Source organism: Tympanuchus pallidicinctus, unplaced genomic scaffold, assembly GCF_026119805.1.
Source record: "Tympanuchus pallidicinctus isolate F22 unplaced genomic scaffold, pur_lepc_1.0 scaffold18, whole genome shotgun sequence".
Taxonomy (NCBI): Eukaryota; Metazoa; Chordata; class Aves; order Galliformes; family Phasianidae; genus Tympanuchus; species Tympanuchus pallidicinctus.
Window position 1 is genome coordinate 6,458,343 of NW_026294699.1, and position 16,067 is coordinate 6,474,409.

Below are 16,067 nucleotides of genomic sequence, written 5' to 3' on the forward strand. Positions count from 1 at the left end.
TTTGTTGCCAGCAGCCCAAATTCTAACTGGAAGCTACGGAGTGTTACAAAGGGCCTATATATAATCCCGAGCCTTCCAATGTAATTAATAAGAGCTCTGTCATGGCCTTCAGAAGGAGCACTGGCAACACCTATTTGAGGCACTTAAGCAGAGCGTTTATATGGCCATTTCCCAAATGCAAGCAAGTTAAAAGAATTCAGTATGTCTTCTCTTGGTCACAAGTGACTATCTCCCTATAAGCAGCGGGCACTGAAGTGCCTGACAGAGCTGCCAAATTCAGTTAAATTCCTGGAAAGAAATGCAAATTAATTAATGGGATTAATATGAATTATTTAGGCTTTCTAATATCAGGTTGTCTTGCCTTATTTAACTGTCACTTTCTTTCAATTTAATATGAAAATCTCCTGATGTAATCAGAAGTTATTCAAAGAAAGGAAGATGAAAGGAACATAGCATCCAAGTGGCATACTTGCTATCAACCTAGGTTTCAGTGAATGCTAGGGCTGGGCTGTACACTACCTCTTCAGTGATTACTCTCAGTGAGGAAAGGCCTGCATCTTCCACCAGCAGCATCTCTTCAGGGACCAGTGTGAGAGGAGCTGCTGACCTCTTTTATTACTTGCTGAGCAAGAACTAAGGAATACTGGTCATCACCAGAATTAATACTGTTTGACCACAATTATTGCAATTAATAGCGATTTACATCCTCTTGGACATTTCAATGGCCAGGCAGATGTCAGTGCTGACCTACCAGCTCTTACTTGTGGTGGCCTCAGCTGAAGGCAACCAGCAGGCAGTGGTAGGGGTTGCTGTATTGGTTTCCTAGGCAATCCCAGGCCTTCAATCCCAAAGGATATATTCAGTGGTAAATGCAGTAACACGCTTACCTGGGCAAGAGTCCATTCTGCTTGTTGACTGAGGACAGAAATGGTGTCAATTGAATGTAAATCTAGCTCTTCAATTTCATTTTCAGTGAGTGCCAGTGCTATACGCCCCAGAGAAACAATATGGTAGCTCTTCCAGCCTAGCAGCGACCCCCAAACCTTTAGAACAGATTCATTGATTTAAAACATCTGTTAGATCATTGTGACTCTTTCTCTAGGTACACCATTCCTCAAACACTCCTTTTTAAAAGTCCCAATACCTGATATGTGTTTCTTCACACACAAAAGGCAGAGATTGGATATTGTGAAGGTGGGTACTGAAGTAATAATGGTTAGTTTATCTAAAATATCAAAATCAATGTACTTATATTGATGAGTTCCTCTTCTAGCTTTATTTGTTGCAGAGTTTCAGTACAGATTCAAAAGCTATCACAGACCAGCCCCAAGAAAGTTGTAATTTCAGGAGATCTGCCTGAATAAGGAATAATGAATGGCCATCAAGAGCTAAACTTGCAGAGCTCAGAACGATTGACTGCATTTAGCTGGGAATTACAAAAGATGGGAGTCAGTGGTCAGTATCTCCTAGGATGTGGCCAATTGCCTTTGTGGAGAAAAGACAGTGGCTTTTGGCTGATGGAAGTAATTTGAACAAGACAGCTATATGTTGGGGAAAAAAAAAAAAAGGTATCAGATACCTGAGCATCTTTGCATGATGTCAGTCAGCACAGGAGAGTTTTCTCATATGAGATTGTGCAAATAACTCCAGATAGAGAAATGAATGTAAAAGCACAGTCCTGGGCTGAGCTGACCACTCCATGCGAATATTTTTTCCATTTTCAGAGGACTGGTGTTTGCTTTACATCTCACAGAACACAAAGGGCCAGATCTCTGGAATAAGATGGTCTCCCCCAGAGCTGGGGGCTGTGTGCTCATTGTGCCACCACACACCCTGGAGATGCCCCAGGACTGTCGAGGTTCTGTCTCAACTATGACTCCCAGGGTAAGGATTTGTTTAAGACAGTCTTTGCCAGACCCTCACCTTCTGACTGAGTATCCACTAGATCTTTTTTGTCAGTTTTATAGAGTCATAAAGAAACAGCAAATAGCCCAAGTCTGGGAAATTTCAGTCTTCTCCAAAGAAAAGACACAGCTAAAAGCATTACCTCCGTTTTAATGCTACTAATTGTCTAGCTTAGAAGATACACAAAACACATACAGTTAAAAACGTTGTGTGCCTGTTTCCTGATATAGGTCATAAAATACAGAATCTGAGCAGTTTCATAAATAGCATTATCTGCATTGCTATTATAGCATTGCTGAAGCAATCTCAGACATAAAGGTATAAATAACACAGTGTATGAAAACTGAACCTCCCCTTTGTCCTCATTCACCTAGAGACTACAAAACCATACATCTGTTACTATCACGGAGCCTGGAGACCTTCCACTTCCAAGTGAGTTAAGCTGCTTACTTCCATTAAGACCCAATCTGATAACTAGAATTTTTGAATTAGTTTGTGGCCATGAATAGAACGCAGTTTATTTTAGAGGAAATATATCAATTTAGGAGAAATAAATCAATTTAGAAGAAGTTAAATCTGGCTTAATCAAACCTTTAATCATAGAAACTAGTTAATAATATAACAGCATCTTCTGCAAATAATTTCAAAGAGCTGTAGCTTCTTTGCCTGTACTGATTTCTCATGCTTGGTGTTGACTGTAATAGCGTGTTGCATCTGACAGATTAATACAGAGTCTGTCCTTGTCTAGCAGCATTCTGTCTCGCCAGCACTCACAAAGACCAAATATACAAAATTCAGAGCACCAGAGATCTGTGGATCTTTGAGTTGAGTATAGGAACATATCAACCTTGTTGAAAATTTCTCTAGAGCAGATAACACTCTGTAATCACACTATTATGCTGTACTCTGTAAAATAGTTCAGTTTCTACCATCTCAGATTAGTTTTATTATCCTCTAGAATTATTTTTATTTTTCCTTTTCCCACCCACATGCCTCTGTGTTGACAAAGGGAGGCAGACAGACAAATGTATTTGATGCATTGAGCTGCTGTCCTGTCACAGCAGAGACACAGCTGCAGAGTTAGTCAGACACCTGGCCAGTGCCCCTTTTCTTCACACACCTGTAATTTGGGAGTTTTAAAGATGTGCTGCCCTGCTAGAAACTGCACTTTTGGATTATCTACTTTGGCTGCAACTGCCACTGCACAAAGATGCCGCCCAGGCTGACTTTGGCACAGTCTTCAGACCTCCAAGCATCTGCACTTGTCCTACTTGCAGCTAACTGCACTTGTAGACACTTCCTAACCTTGTTCTGTCATAACAATCCAGCGGAACCTAAAAATGACTTCTAAAACATTGTATCATTGTGACAGAATGGGATTCAGGAAAAGCTAGCCAGGGAGAGATGGAGGCAGAGAGGAGACAACTTCCATCAGATACTGGTGATATGAAGCTGAAGACAGCCTGGGCATGCTAACCTCTTCATCTCTCATTCTTCTGAAGCCAACACAATAGGTACGACTGCATCCTAAGGCTTTTCCTGGCTGAAACGTAAGTCTATTTTGGAACAATACAAGCAAGCAGAAAAAGCTTGACCTCCAGGAGGAATGCATCACCAGTCTCAGCGGTGGGTGAGGTCTGGCTTCTCGGAGCCCAAGTCAGCACTGCACAGAGCCCACACACTGCTGGTGCTTTGCCCCTGACACAAGGTACAGTGGTGACAGCACCCAATCCTGTCCTGTGCTCTGGCACGCTCCGCTGGCACCACACATGCCAAAGGCCCAGGGCAGAGACCTGTTGCTTACCCACCAAAGTATCCTCTCTTTCAGTCAGTTTGGTTTTATTACACTGTAAACTGTATTTAACATGGATGTAGATGCTTGGACGTTCTCAGCTGAATTCTCAGCAGGGCCAACCAACAACCTACAGCACAGATTGCAGGTTTTTTTCATTTATAAAAGAAAAGTGAGAAGCAAGCAACTGAAAAGATACTGAAAAGTAAAACTGCAGCCAGTAGCTCAAAACAACTTGCCTCTTGACTCTAAAACAAAGCAATAATCTTCTCATGTTATTTTTCTAATGAGCAACAGATATTCCTGAGGTAGGGACATCACCATAGCACAGTTACTTTACAACTGTGTAGTTCAATAGCAGAAAGATAAATTATGGATTAAATTTTCTTTTACATGCAAAATAGTTACCTGCTTGGCTTTTTCCTTCAAGGCCATAAGTTGGGAGTTGTTAAAACCAGAGACGGTCCCAAGAAGTTCCACATTTTTGTCAAAAGTCCCTGCATCCATGCATTTCAGCTCCTGAGCTGACCAATAGACATTTGCTTCTGCTAACTTAATAATTTCATCTGAAGAAGGGGCTCTGGTTCCCAGGCAATCTGAGGAAAAAATAAAGTCAAATAGTAGGAGTATTTTTCAAAGAGACCAAAATAAAGAAATTGAATAGGAAGATTCAAGAGTTAAGAGGCTTATGGACTACTAATTAACTGCAACCAATGTAATGTTAATTATCTCACAATGAAATAATTTCCTTAAATATTTGCATCCTTGATATCTTGGACATAAAACTATAATTTGCCAAGTTTGTGAGATTCAACTACATTCTTTGTCCTTCAAAGGCAGTGCAGGCTGAAAAAGAAAAGTAGTGTGTATTTCAGAACTGTTACAATACAGGATGCTACAATAAAACCAAAATCTGAAGGCATACAATGCTGAGAGCAGACGAGGTCTTCCAAGTTTTTTCAAGACCAGTTGCCTAAAGGAATCAAACTCAGATCACTGAGATGGCCTCAGTCTCCATCCAGCTCCAATGCTGCTCAGAAAAATTAAAATATAGTTATAGATCGCAGCTGAACGAACTCCTCTGCATTCAACCAGGTTGTTTCTGAATCCAGTTCAGCAGGAAACTGTCGGACACAAGAGATCCCTTCATGCTGAAGTACCCTGACAGAGATAGATATACAGCTTGTAAAACTTGCCTGACATTTAAACAAGTGGAGACAGCAACTGGATGTGTCAGAGAAGCACGGTGCTTGCTCTCCATGTCAAGCGAGTTGTTAAAATGTCAGGAACGAGAGAGGGTGCCTCGCTTACAGCGGAACGGTTTGGACAGATGACCTGCATTTAAAGATGTGATTTATGGGCAACTTCCGGCCCATGCATGATCAAATGAGAGATTTTCCACAGTGTGTTTTAACAAATCCTGGTCCTTCTTAGTGTAATCTACCTCTCCTTTTGATGGAAAATAGAAATTAGAGTCCTAAGTGCTTGCTTACTGCTCTCGCTCTCCTGGCACTAATTTAGGAAAACCTTATTAAACGATTATTTAAACCAAACCTGAAGATATGTAGAGATTATATGGCCATTACCAGTGAAATGCAAGAATTCCACAGATGCTGCGTCAGAGCTAAGCTCCCCCAGATAAATAAATTGAAGTGAGGATGCATAGAGTAGATTTGTACTATGAAAGCAGGCGGAGGAGGGATTTATTTGCATCAAAGGAAGCTGCAGTAGTGGGTAGAACACTGAAAAGACTGAATCTGTTGAGCAAACGAAAACGTTGTTCAGTATGCACTGTACCAGCTGACATTCTGCTCTCTCTGTATGTGCCCTTCAATGTGAAGCTGCATTGTTTCACTTTCTCCTTCTGCAAAAGGTCAGCTTTTCTCATGTAAATACTGTCCACTACAATTCCTTTCCCCAAGTTATGAAAACTTTTGTTGATGATTTTTTGTTTTTGGAAAAACAAAACATTGATTTTATTATTTGCAGTGCACCAGTTATATTGGCACAGTTACAGAGGGAAATACTAATTAGAGTCCTGGCTTTGCTTCCTGTTTCTGATGCTTCTTCATTCTTTCTTCTGCTCTACATAATTATATTTAGTTTGATGAAGAACATATTACATAGATAACATTATAATATCTCAGTGCTGTGAGTTAAGCAACCTGAATTCTTTTTCCACTACTGCTGCTGCTTTCTGGTAGCATCTCAGACATACAATTCCTGAATTTTGCCTCATATCCTCCAATTTGCCTTAAACATCACTTCTGTTTTTCCCTTGGTGTAGGCACAGATGTATGAACTGTCACTAACTTTACTGTTATTATTATTTGCTCACAACCAGGAGGAGATGTTAAATAGCAGGCTGGCATCACGCAGAGCATCCATGTTATCCTCGAGCCATTCTCCTAATACTGCATTTTTTAGTAATTTAGAAACCAGCCATAAAACTTCATTCCTTACTGAAACTATAATGTGAGCTGTGTGGAGATTATGCTTGGTAACAGAACTTCAACACCATTCCTGAAGAGCAGAAATATTTCTTGTTGGACCAGCACAAACAATTCCCTCATTTTCCATATTCCAGGCCCATTCCCAGCTGCACCAGCACACTGAGCGCAGAGTGAGCAGCCTTGGAACCCTGTCATCCTTTGACAAAGGCCATAAGCTTCACTGGCAGGTTTATATTGGCCTTACAGTGCAGATGAGGCAGCTCTGCAATTGTACTGGACATGAGCTTGATTAGAGTATTTGGGATTGGTGGTGTTGTGACCAAGTCCTAGAGAAACATCTGTAAGGACAAAACTGTCTTAATAATTAATGATTTGATAATTTACTTCTTCAGAGTAGAGTGAATTTGATCCATATAGCTGGGCTCTGATACTCTGTCAGCTTGATCCTGCTTTTTTAGAGCATGATAATTTGTAATGATTCCTCTGCTCAACAGAGGTCATGGTTTTGCCAGCCCATGTAAAAATACAGCTCTGTAGAACACTATCTCCTGTATATGAATACAGAATTGTAAGGGATGTCACAGCCATCATCCAGAGTTGCTGCTATATAACTGGGAGGATTTCCATGGAGGCACAGGGGCCTGGTGAGAGCTTGGACTTGCACCATTAGGCAGAACTGATGGGTAGGTTTTCAAAGGCAGTCAGTACCAGCCTCCCTGAAACTGCTGGATGCTGAGTGCTGATCAGCGCTTGCAGAAGCTTCCCCAACAGCAAGGTCATTCTCCACAGCACAAGATGACACGGCCTAAAAATTCTGCCTGCGTGAATTTAAGATATGGGAAGGAATTATTGTAACAGAATATAGTCAAAGTATGAACCTTCTACAAAGAAAATGATCCATTTATCACCAGAGATTCTAGTAGATTGATTGTTAATAAATTTTAGATCATACCAAAACAGAGTGCTACAATCACCGTTAGATTTCAGAACGGCTGAGTCAACATATGCTTATGTCTGGCAAAGGATTAACTGCGTGTAATCTTTTGGCACAACAGTAACTTGTCACCTCCACAGCTTTCCAATTCGAAGAGCTTCATTTAGATTACAAAGAAGCCAAAAAAAAAAGGTAAAAATCAACAAAAACAATCAATTCAAATAATCTTTTCTTCAGTGTAAGTACAGACATTCCAAGAGATACTGAACCTTGCAACGCAGTACTGAAATCAAGTGTTTCAGCAATTGGTCAGTGCATCAAATGACTGTGGGCAACAGAGCAAAGACTCACCGTTTATGCAAGCAGACTGCTAAATTACTGAGTGCTTTCATTTTCATTGTCCTTGGAATGCATAAGATGATCAAGGCAAAACAAAAAGTCAGTTTGAACTGCAAACCTGGCACTTTGACTCTGCACAGACATCAGGTAAAACCCACCTGGTGAGCTGAGATGTGGTTCCATGTTGGCAGTGGCATTGAAGACAGATTCAAATACAGTTGATAGAAGCTCTTCAGCTGAAGAAAGTGGCCCAACCGTCTTTGCTATTCGCAAAACGATATCTGGAAACTTCAAAAGGAAAAAAAGAAAAAGATATCTTTCCCTTTTTTAAAAGAAATAATTCTGGAGAGAGATTTGTGCAGACCTCAGCAAAATGGAGGTTAGCAACAGCTCAGCCTCCTTCCTCTTTATGCAGACGTTTAGCAAGGTTAACTGAAAGGTCAACAGCAGGTGTTTAAAACCAAAGTAAATTCTGAGAGATTCCCCCTCTACCATGCCCTCTGATTCTGGTGACATCTGTGCAGCCTGACTGCTGACTGACTAGCAACAAACTCCTCTGTCTGTAATGTGCTACATGGAAAACACTTTATTTTCTTTGTTTCAAGTTTGTCAAATAAATATAAAAATCGAGCATCTTCTTTAGGGTTTTGTGATGCTTTGGTATCTCTTCTCTGCCCTGCTGGACACTTCCCTTTCAGTTATGAGTCCTATTCTATTTGTCAATTATAAGCATTAATTCCTGAGAAAAAGTTGATGACTGTGCTCACATATTTCTGCAGAATAATGAATTCCTCACCCAGTATAGTTTACCCTTATATATAAAAACTTGTAAGATTATATGAACTAAGGAGGGCAAAGAAACTACAATACACAGTGCTGAGGCTATTCGTTGTTGTTATGTGTGCTAAACTGGCCTTTGGGCAAAGGGCTGCAGGAGTAAATGCTGATCTGATCAACATGAGCCCATTATTAACAGGTAAGAAACATAACTTCTCTAGTTGAAAGGCAGAGGAATGGGGGAAATAATGCTACACAGAATACAGTTCTAAAAATATTTGTGTCTGCATAATTTTAAACACAGCATGTTTTTTTCTACATGACAATGTGCAATTATCAGTGTATATGTGCAAATAATTGCCTACAATAGAGAAGAAACCTCAGAAATTCTGATGAAGTCAGAAAACAAGGAAGTGGATAAAAGCATGGTTACTTGCCAGAATAATTATTTACCTAGTTTAACATTCAGGTTACATGATCTAGGCTGTTCTTGCATTCATAAATCCAAATTCAAACATAATGTTTAATACATTTAAACGTTAAAATAAGAACATACCTTTTCAGCAAGGACATTTAGTTCTCCTTTTGACAACTGGGCTATGAATGGTCCAACATCTAATGTCGTTTCAGCTGTCCAGTTCTTTGGAGAGCTGAAAAAATATTTTTGAAAATATTATTAATGAAGAATGCTTGCAATCAAAATTGCACTGAAACTTCAGAGTTTTTCTTACACTTTATCATATAGCAAAGACAGATGGTCCTGCACCAGTGTGATGATTCATGCATATTGAGCAACCTGGTCTAGTGGGAGGTATCCCTGCCTATAGCAGGAACTGGATGATCTTAAAAAAGTCCCTTCCAACTTAAACCATTCTATGATTCTGTAACATCAGACTGCATTTTCTCATCTCTCTCAGACATGTGGAGCATTAGTGGAATTCTCAGGACATACAATAAGAACCATCATAACCAAAACTGAAACCATCCTTTTTCCAAGTACCCTATCCTAAGGATCACCTTGCCTAATAGGCAGGCAACACTTGCAAGTACTTGCTTCTCTAAGTTAAAACAAAACCAAATCAAGACAACAAACAAAAAATATATTGCAATACTGAACCATTTGCACGTTTACAGGCACTCTTTTCACTGCTGCTGGTCAACTGTAGCTTTCCCTGTCGAAAATGGGAGCTGGGGTGTTCAACATTTCCAAAAAACAGGCTCATGAACACTTAGGAGAAGTGGACACTTTCCCTGTCATTCTATAGAGATCAAATTCACTAAGCAAATCAGGAAACAAGAAACAGGTGATGACACTGAAAAATTAAATAAGTACTTTATTAGCTCCCTGTCCAGCTGTCAAAGCTATCTCCTTCATCTGTAAGATCCAAGAGCAGATGAAGGAGGCTCTAACACCTTGGAAAGCCAGGTCTAATGACATCTAAGCCATTTTTGTATTAGAAATCCTTTCTATGATAGGTACTATGCCTCCTGAAATAACATGCTAAATTATTCAGAGGAATAGCTAAGAAGTTCAGTTCTGAGTGATGCAGGGTGTTTCAAAATATATGTTGCTTAGCACTGTTCTTATTTGGGCTGTTTGACACAAATGTTAGCCAACCTGTTTGGGGGTCAACTTAAGACAGCACTTGGATAAATAATTTTCAGCATGGAAAATTCTGCAGAAGGCAGTAGTGTAACCAGCCTGCTAGAAGTCTGTGTTCTCTTGGAAAACTTTGTTGCATTTATTGCCCTGCTACCAGAACATTTGACTAGACATTCATTATTTTAATAATGAAATGAATAATGATACATTGTGCTCAAAAATACTCCATTCATTCAAATGAATCTGTATCAAGATTGATGCAGGGACAGCATCTGTTGGAAAATACAGCGACAACATCACCAGAAAAATCCTGACAACTAGGAGGAAGCTGAATGAGCAACTAAAATTACTGGAAGCACCAGTGACAGACTTTGGGACTAAAGGGATGCTTAGAAACTAAGTGGTTAGTCTTAGCCTTCAGAAGCAAGATATCTCTAAGAGAGCATGCAAAAGAGAAACTTTACATTCTTGCCAGAGAACAGCTTTGCATTTTGCATGACTGATACAGCATTGTAGTTCAAACCAGCCTCCTAATCTGAGTCATTAACAATGTCTAACACACTCTTTCCTCTGTTGCCTCAATATATCCCCCAGCTTCTTCTTCTGTCGCTCTTCAATTGCCACAGGTGCCTGCAATCATCTTTTTCTTCTCAAACCAGTGCACAAGTGTGAGAATTCTTCAGCTCCCTGTGCCATACTTCACCAGTCACCCCCAACTCTTACCACACCAGAGGTTCTTACTGCCTGCCTTTCCTCAACCATTATGCTTTCTCTCTTTTTTCCTCCGGGATTTAACTTATCCAGGATGTCCCTTGGGCTGTAGTTCGTTCTGCAGTTATCACATTACACACTTAAACAGAAATGTCATTCTCGTGAACAGAGAGCACTGCCTTAACTGTCAGCAGAAGCAAGGTACTCCACCTAATACCTTACCCATATAACTCGAGGAGCTTGTATTTAATTTCAGTTTTCTGTTCGTGGCTGAGCTGTCGGCAGAGTTTGAATTGATGAAGGGCTGTTGCCATTGCCTTCAGGGACATTCTGCCATGCAGGAAAGCTGGAGGTAAGTGGCAGATTAGATTTCCAAGTAGGTCAACATCATATTCATCAGCAATGGAGCCATTCTGAAACAAGAATTTACTTTGTTGACTGAGCTAATCTTGGCTTTTGTCCTGTATCACTCAGCTGCATCACAACACATTTAAGCTTGGTGACCCTTTAAGGAACAAAGACTCTATAGTCTGCATCAGCAACTTAATCTACAGTTTCAGTTGAAGCCATATTATACTTCTTACTCTTACCACAACTGGTGATATTTAGTACACATTTGTTAAGCTCTAGTGCATTTTTTATTTCATATTGAATCACACATAAAAAATAATGTAAAATGCCTGCCACAGGCTCCAGGTGACCATTCAGCAAGTGCAGAATCAGTGCAGTTCTGCCTGCCAGGAGAGTCCTCCCATGGCCCTGTGGGGCCACAAGCTCTTGTTACCACAAAACTTCACTCCACAGAGTTTCTCTAGCCAAAAGACAAGGGATTACAGGGCTGGTTCATGTGTGCAAGGACATGAATACTCAAAGCTGCATCAAAAAGTAGCTTTCCTTAAAAAAAAATGAGCAGAAATCACAAAATCTTCCTGGTACAACTGCCTCTGCCACATGCAGCTCTGAAGGAGTGGCAGTTGTTGGAGCAAGAGGGAATAATTGCAGCTACAAATGGGTTGGCAGGGTCAGGCTGTTCCATCCACTTCACTGTGGTCAAAGACATTTCCTGAGAATACTTTGTAATGCACAGAGGCAAAGAAAAATGTTTCCTTAGGCAGAAAACAACAAAATCAAAACAGTGCATGAAGAAAATATAAGAATACAAACAGGAAAGTCAAAAAACTTAGGTAAACGGTGACTGACATCTCTGTATGAAATGCAGTGCAGCAATAAGTGCAAGCAGAACCACAGGATGGCTGATTCTGGATGAGCTCTAGAGATTGCCTGGTCCAAACCCTGAGCTCAGTGCAGACCAGCTACAGCCAGTTGCCTGTGGCCTCACTGGGTTTTGCACATCTCCAAGCATGGAGACTCCCATGAGCAACCTGTCCCAGTGATCAAACACCCTCACAGTAACAAAAGCCTTTGCTTTATATTTACTTGGGATTTCCTGTATTTCAGTTTGTGCTCCTGTAATCTTATATTGGTAAGATCCCATCTGAGCCTTCTCTTCTCCAGACCAAATTACAGACAGAGGCATTATTTTGATCTACATGAAAAATACATGAACTCTCACTGCAGAGCTGTTTCAAATGCAACATAGCTCTGGCATAACAGGGATCTTTGAACTCTTACAGACACCAGGCTTCTGCTAGGAATAAATTAGGAGCTTGGTAAAACTGCATATCACTGCCTATAGGTAAGTACAATCCAGAAAACCACATATTGTTTGCTGTACTTCAAACAAAGACAATAACTGAGTATTAGGATTCAGCTCTACTGGTATTTCCAGTGAGTTATTTTAAAATAGTTCTTTAAAATATTAAAATTAAATGTGCATTTTTTCCAGTATTTCTAAGCAGCAAACCTAATTTGGAACCCTGTACAAAGAAGTAAACACAGTTCATCCTAAGCAAGAAAAGCATCTATGTTGAAACATGAAGATTTTCAGAGTTTCTTTAAGTGATGCTACAGTTTTCAATCGCTGCTGCTTGTGATGGTGAAGAAATTGCCATGCTATGTTACTGCCTATTGGCCTGCCAGGGCCATCAGCTACAGTTTCACTGCACCAATACAGAGCAGGAGAGCCACTGTCTCCATCTGATGTCTATCTACAGGACACCATGAGCATCCCTGTGTACCCTGGAGACTACAAGCAGGCAGTAGGACTTTGTGATTCACCGTATGAAATAAACAAAGAGAAAACTAATCAGCCACTCTCACTGAGTTTGGAATTTTCAGCAGGTTCTGTGCAGCTCCCCCTCCACCACTGACTCACATAACTGTGCCTACCAAGCATTCCTGCACTTTCTGCAGCACAGCTTCTTTTTTGTGAAAGCTTGGACTCAAGAGATCCATCTCAGTCTTCCCAAGGCTTTCAATGAATGGGACACACAGAGGGCCTGAAATGTACTCCAGGTACTCAATCCTGCAAAAGAATTAGAATGGTCTCAGAATGCAAACCTGACCATCAGATGCCAATATCCACACCCATAACATCTGTGGAGACAGAAAACCTCAGAGATGAGTCTGAACTTCAAAAATTATAAATTGTAGTTTATAAAAGAAGTGCTCAGAAGAACAACTCAAAACGTACTGCTACAGATGGGGGAACCTAAGATACAGTAAGGTGCAACTTACGGAAGCACCAAGAAGAAGAAGGGAGGAATAGACGCGTTGGAGACTTTCCAAAACTTCCAAGCCAAACAATTAACCTAAAAGCAACAAAAATTAAGGTCTTAAGTATTTGTTATTTTTGAGGAAAAACGGAAATACAGCTTGTATTAGCATATAGAAAACTGTGTGTGTTTTCTTCAGACGTTTCGAGTTTACTTTCTGCAGAAATCAGAGATGAAGCATTCTATGTTTGGGCAGATGAGAGTGCTAGTATTTTTGCAAAAGCTATTTATGTATGTCCAAAAAGATCACTTACAGATTAGCAAGTTGGAATGACTGTAAAAACTTCTTGCAATTCTTAAGTACCAAATGAAATTGCCAAAATGAAGTATGATAACAAACAAATTAATGCATACAAGATTTAAATGAAATATGTTAACAGACAAGTTCACATGTACAAGATTTGGAAAAAAATCTGACAAAAGATCAAATTCCAGTTTACTTGCAGTCTGGATATTGAGTACCCTTATGCACACAAAGTCTTTTTCAGGTTTTACCTGATATGGGGAAAGCAGATGAAGATTATTTTCGAAGACTTCAAAATGGTTTAAAAAAAAGTCTGTGCCCATACTTTCAATCAGCTGACAAGTCACTCCTTTCAGAAGCTGTCCTGTACTGATAGGGAAAGCAAAGTTCAATCTTTTCAGTATTTTTAGCAGAATGTAGTCCTTACTCCCCACAACCAAAGGTTTAGTTTCTATGACTTACCTCTCTTTTCTTGTAATCTAAAGGCTATCAAAACTTAAATAAATAAACAGAACTAGACTATTATCCATACCTTAGGAGGTCAACAGAAGAACTTTTCTTAGACAGTAACTCATACAGATACAAGGCCTGAAATAAAAGCCACCACATTTAAAGTAAAACTTCAGTAACACAGCCGAAAGATACAACCACCACTGCAAGGTTTCTGTATGGTGAATGCTATCAGGTAATGCTATCAGGTAATGCTATCTAAAGACCTTTGCAGTGTCCAGAATGGTCAACAACAAGGTTTGGTACCCAGAGGTGAACCTACTCTTCACATCAGTGACCTGCACTGTGGAATGATGTTAAACACATTCCTGGCACATGGCCGTGGAATAAGGAAGGTTTGAAGAGAGCTCTGGAGGTCACGCTGTCTAACCTTCCATATCTGGACAGAGCCGAAGGACTGGCTGTGCATGCAGGCATCTGGTACACAGTACTGGAAAGAAACTTAATGCACCAGTCAGAATCTTGAAGATGTCTAAACTGTGCACATTAACACTTTCCTTTTCACAACATTGTCTTAGAAACCTGCCTTGGCTCTAAGTGACTGCTGGCTGCTTACATGAAAACATGTTTGGGGCAGTTCCTTTCTTCTGCCTCTTTCAACACATATGTACTACAACACTTTTCCTGTTCTCCCATCATACTAAATTGCAATGGAATGGAAAATTCATTGTTATTGTTTCTTTCTTTTTACCTGGCTGCTTCTTAGCTCTTTTTCTTTCATCATTGAAGAATTATATCCATTCTCCTTCCATAAATCAGAAAGAGATATTTCTCTAAAGAAAGCTCCTTGTATATCTGTGACCAGCGAAGAAAAATCTGTAGATGAAGCTATCTAAAAAGTGTGAGAGACAAATACATGACACTTCAGAACCGATGCTTAGATTTACAGGATTTGTCTTTCTATTCTGTGTAATAAGAGAGTACAAAAGAAAAGGATTAAAAAAGCCTTGGAAGTAAGTTAGACAGAGCCTTCAGAACACACTCAGTACTAAAAAAAGCCCCAACAAAACACTAGAAATATTGACCATTGAGCTTATTCCAAGTCTCAGTAACATTTTAAATCACACTCCACATATCTGGTTATTGTGCTTTTGTGCAGAACCAATCTGGTACACACTGCAGTTTGTAATTACCTTCCTGAGGATCCCCTGCTGTTGTGCAGGAGATAAGTCTGATGAGTACTGGGATGTTGTGCCTCGAATGACCTGAGAAAGCTCTTTCGGGTTCATTCTGTAGAATGACTCAGTGCTAATGCCAGTCACCAGTGCACCCATTTGGCTAACATTATAAAATGATAAAACCTGCAGAGATAACAGAGCAAACAAAGTCTTCTGGATTGTGCATAAAATACTTATTTAAAATCAAACATTACTAAAGGAAAACGATTTTTTTTGAGTACTTAATACTTTTTCTTGCCTAGAGATGCACTTGCTGCAGACGTCTTTCGATTCAGACAAGACAGTTCTGAGGAAACTGTCCTATTTGTTCCCTGAGGTTCCTTTTTTTGGAAGTCTCAGAGAGGACCCTGACTCATTACAGTACGTTAGAATATCAAGATTGGGATCATGCAAATTCTGCTGCGTGGGGCAGTGATACAAACAAAATAACATATACAATTGCCAATTGCAAATATGCATTCTCCCAATTACCAGAGTATTATATTACTTCAGGAATGGTTTTCTTTGATTTAAACAATTTTTTCAGACCACTAACAGTTCTAGCCATACCAGCCCTAAGCTTTTCAAAATTTACAGTTACTGGGAGGAGAAAGCCACTCTGCTTTCAAAAACAGAAGAAGGCTGTATCAGAGGTACCTTTCCGTAAGAGAGGTATTTACTGGATAAAATCATAACTTGACTTCTTGCCCACCCAGAGACTTGGTTTAGTGTTGCAATAGCATTATGCACTGCTTCAGGTGACAAAGATTCCAGCTGGCCTGAAGTCAGCCCAACCACAGCATCTGACAGCGATCCAAGGGTATCGTTCAATGTCTGGTTCTGCATGGCAATATTCAGGAGCTGAGATTTAAGCTAAAGCAAACAAGCAAAAAATAAACATATGGGAAACAAATCTGCCAAGAACCAATTTCCAATTACCACCCAAAACTTCAACTGGAGTTTTTGG

At 40.0% G+C, this 16,067-nt stretch overlaps 1 protein-coding gene across 2 annotated transcripts in view; it reads right to left on the minus strand.

The window, feature by feature from the left end:
• The window catches only part of OTOA (otoancorin), a 36,072-nt gene that overhangs the window by 6,079 nt on the left and 13,926 nt on the right, over nt 1-16,067 (minus strand). For both annotated transcript variants that reach the window (XM_052680498.1, XM_052680497.1), the window contains 12 exons: nt 15,758-15,973; nt 15,077-15,244; nt 14,635-14,775; nt 13,966-14,021; nt 13,685-13,802; nt 13,152-13,225; nt 12,804-12,939; nt 10,737-10,927; nt 8,757-8,850; nt 7,582-7,711; nt 4,106-4,293; nt 888-1,043 (listed from right to left, as the gene is read on the minus strand). In XM_052680498.1, the coding sequence (XP_052536458.1) occupies nt 888-1,043; nt 4,106-4,293; nt 7,582-7,711; nt 8,757-8,850; nt 10,737-10,927; nt 12,804-12,939; nt 13,152-13,225; nt 13,685-13,802; nt 13,966-14,021; nt 14,635-14,775; nt 15,077-15,244; nt 15,758-15,973 (1,668 nt within the window). The remainder of the gene's footprint in view (nt 1-887; nt 1,044-4,105; nt 4,294-7,581; nt 7,712-8,756; nt 8,851-10,736; nt 10,928-12,803; nt 12,940-13,151; nt 13,226-13,684; nt 13,803-13,965; nt 14,022-14,634; nt 14,776-15,076; nt 15,245-15,757; nt 15,974-16,067) is intronic.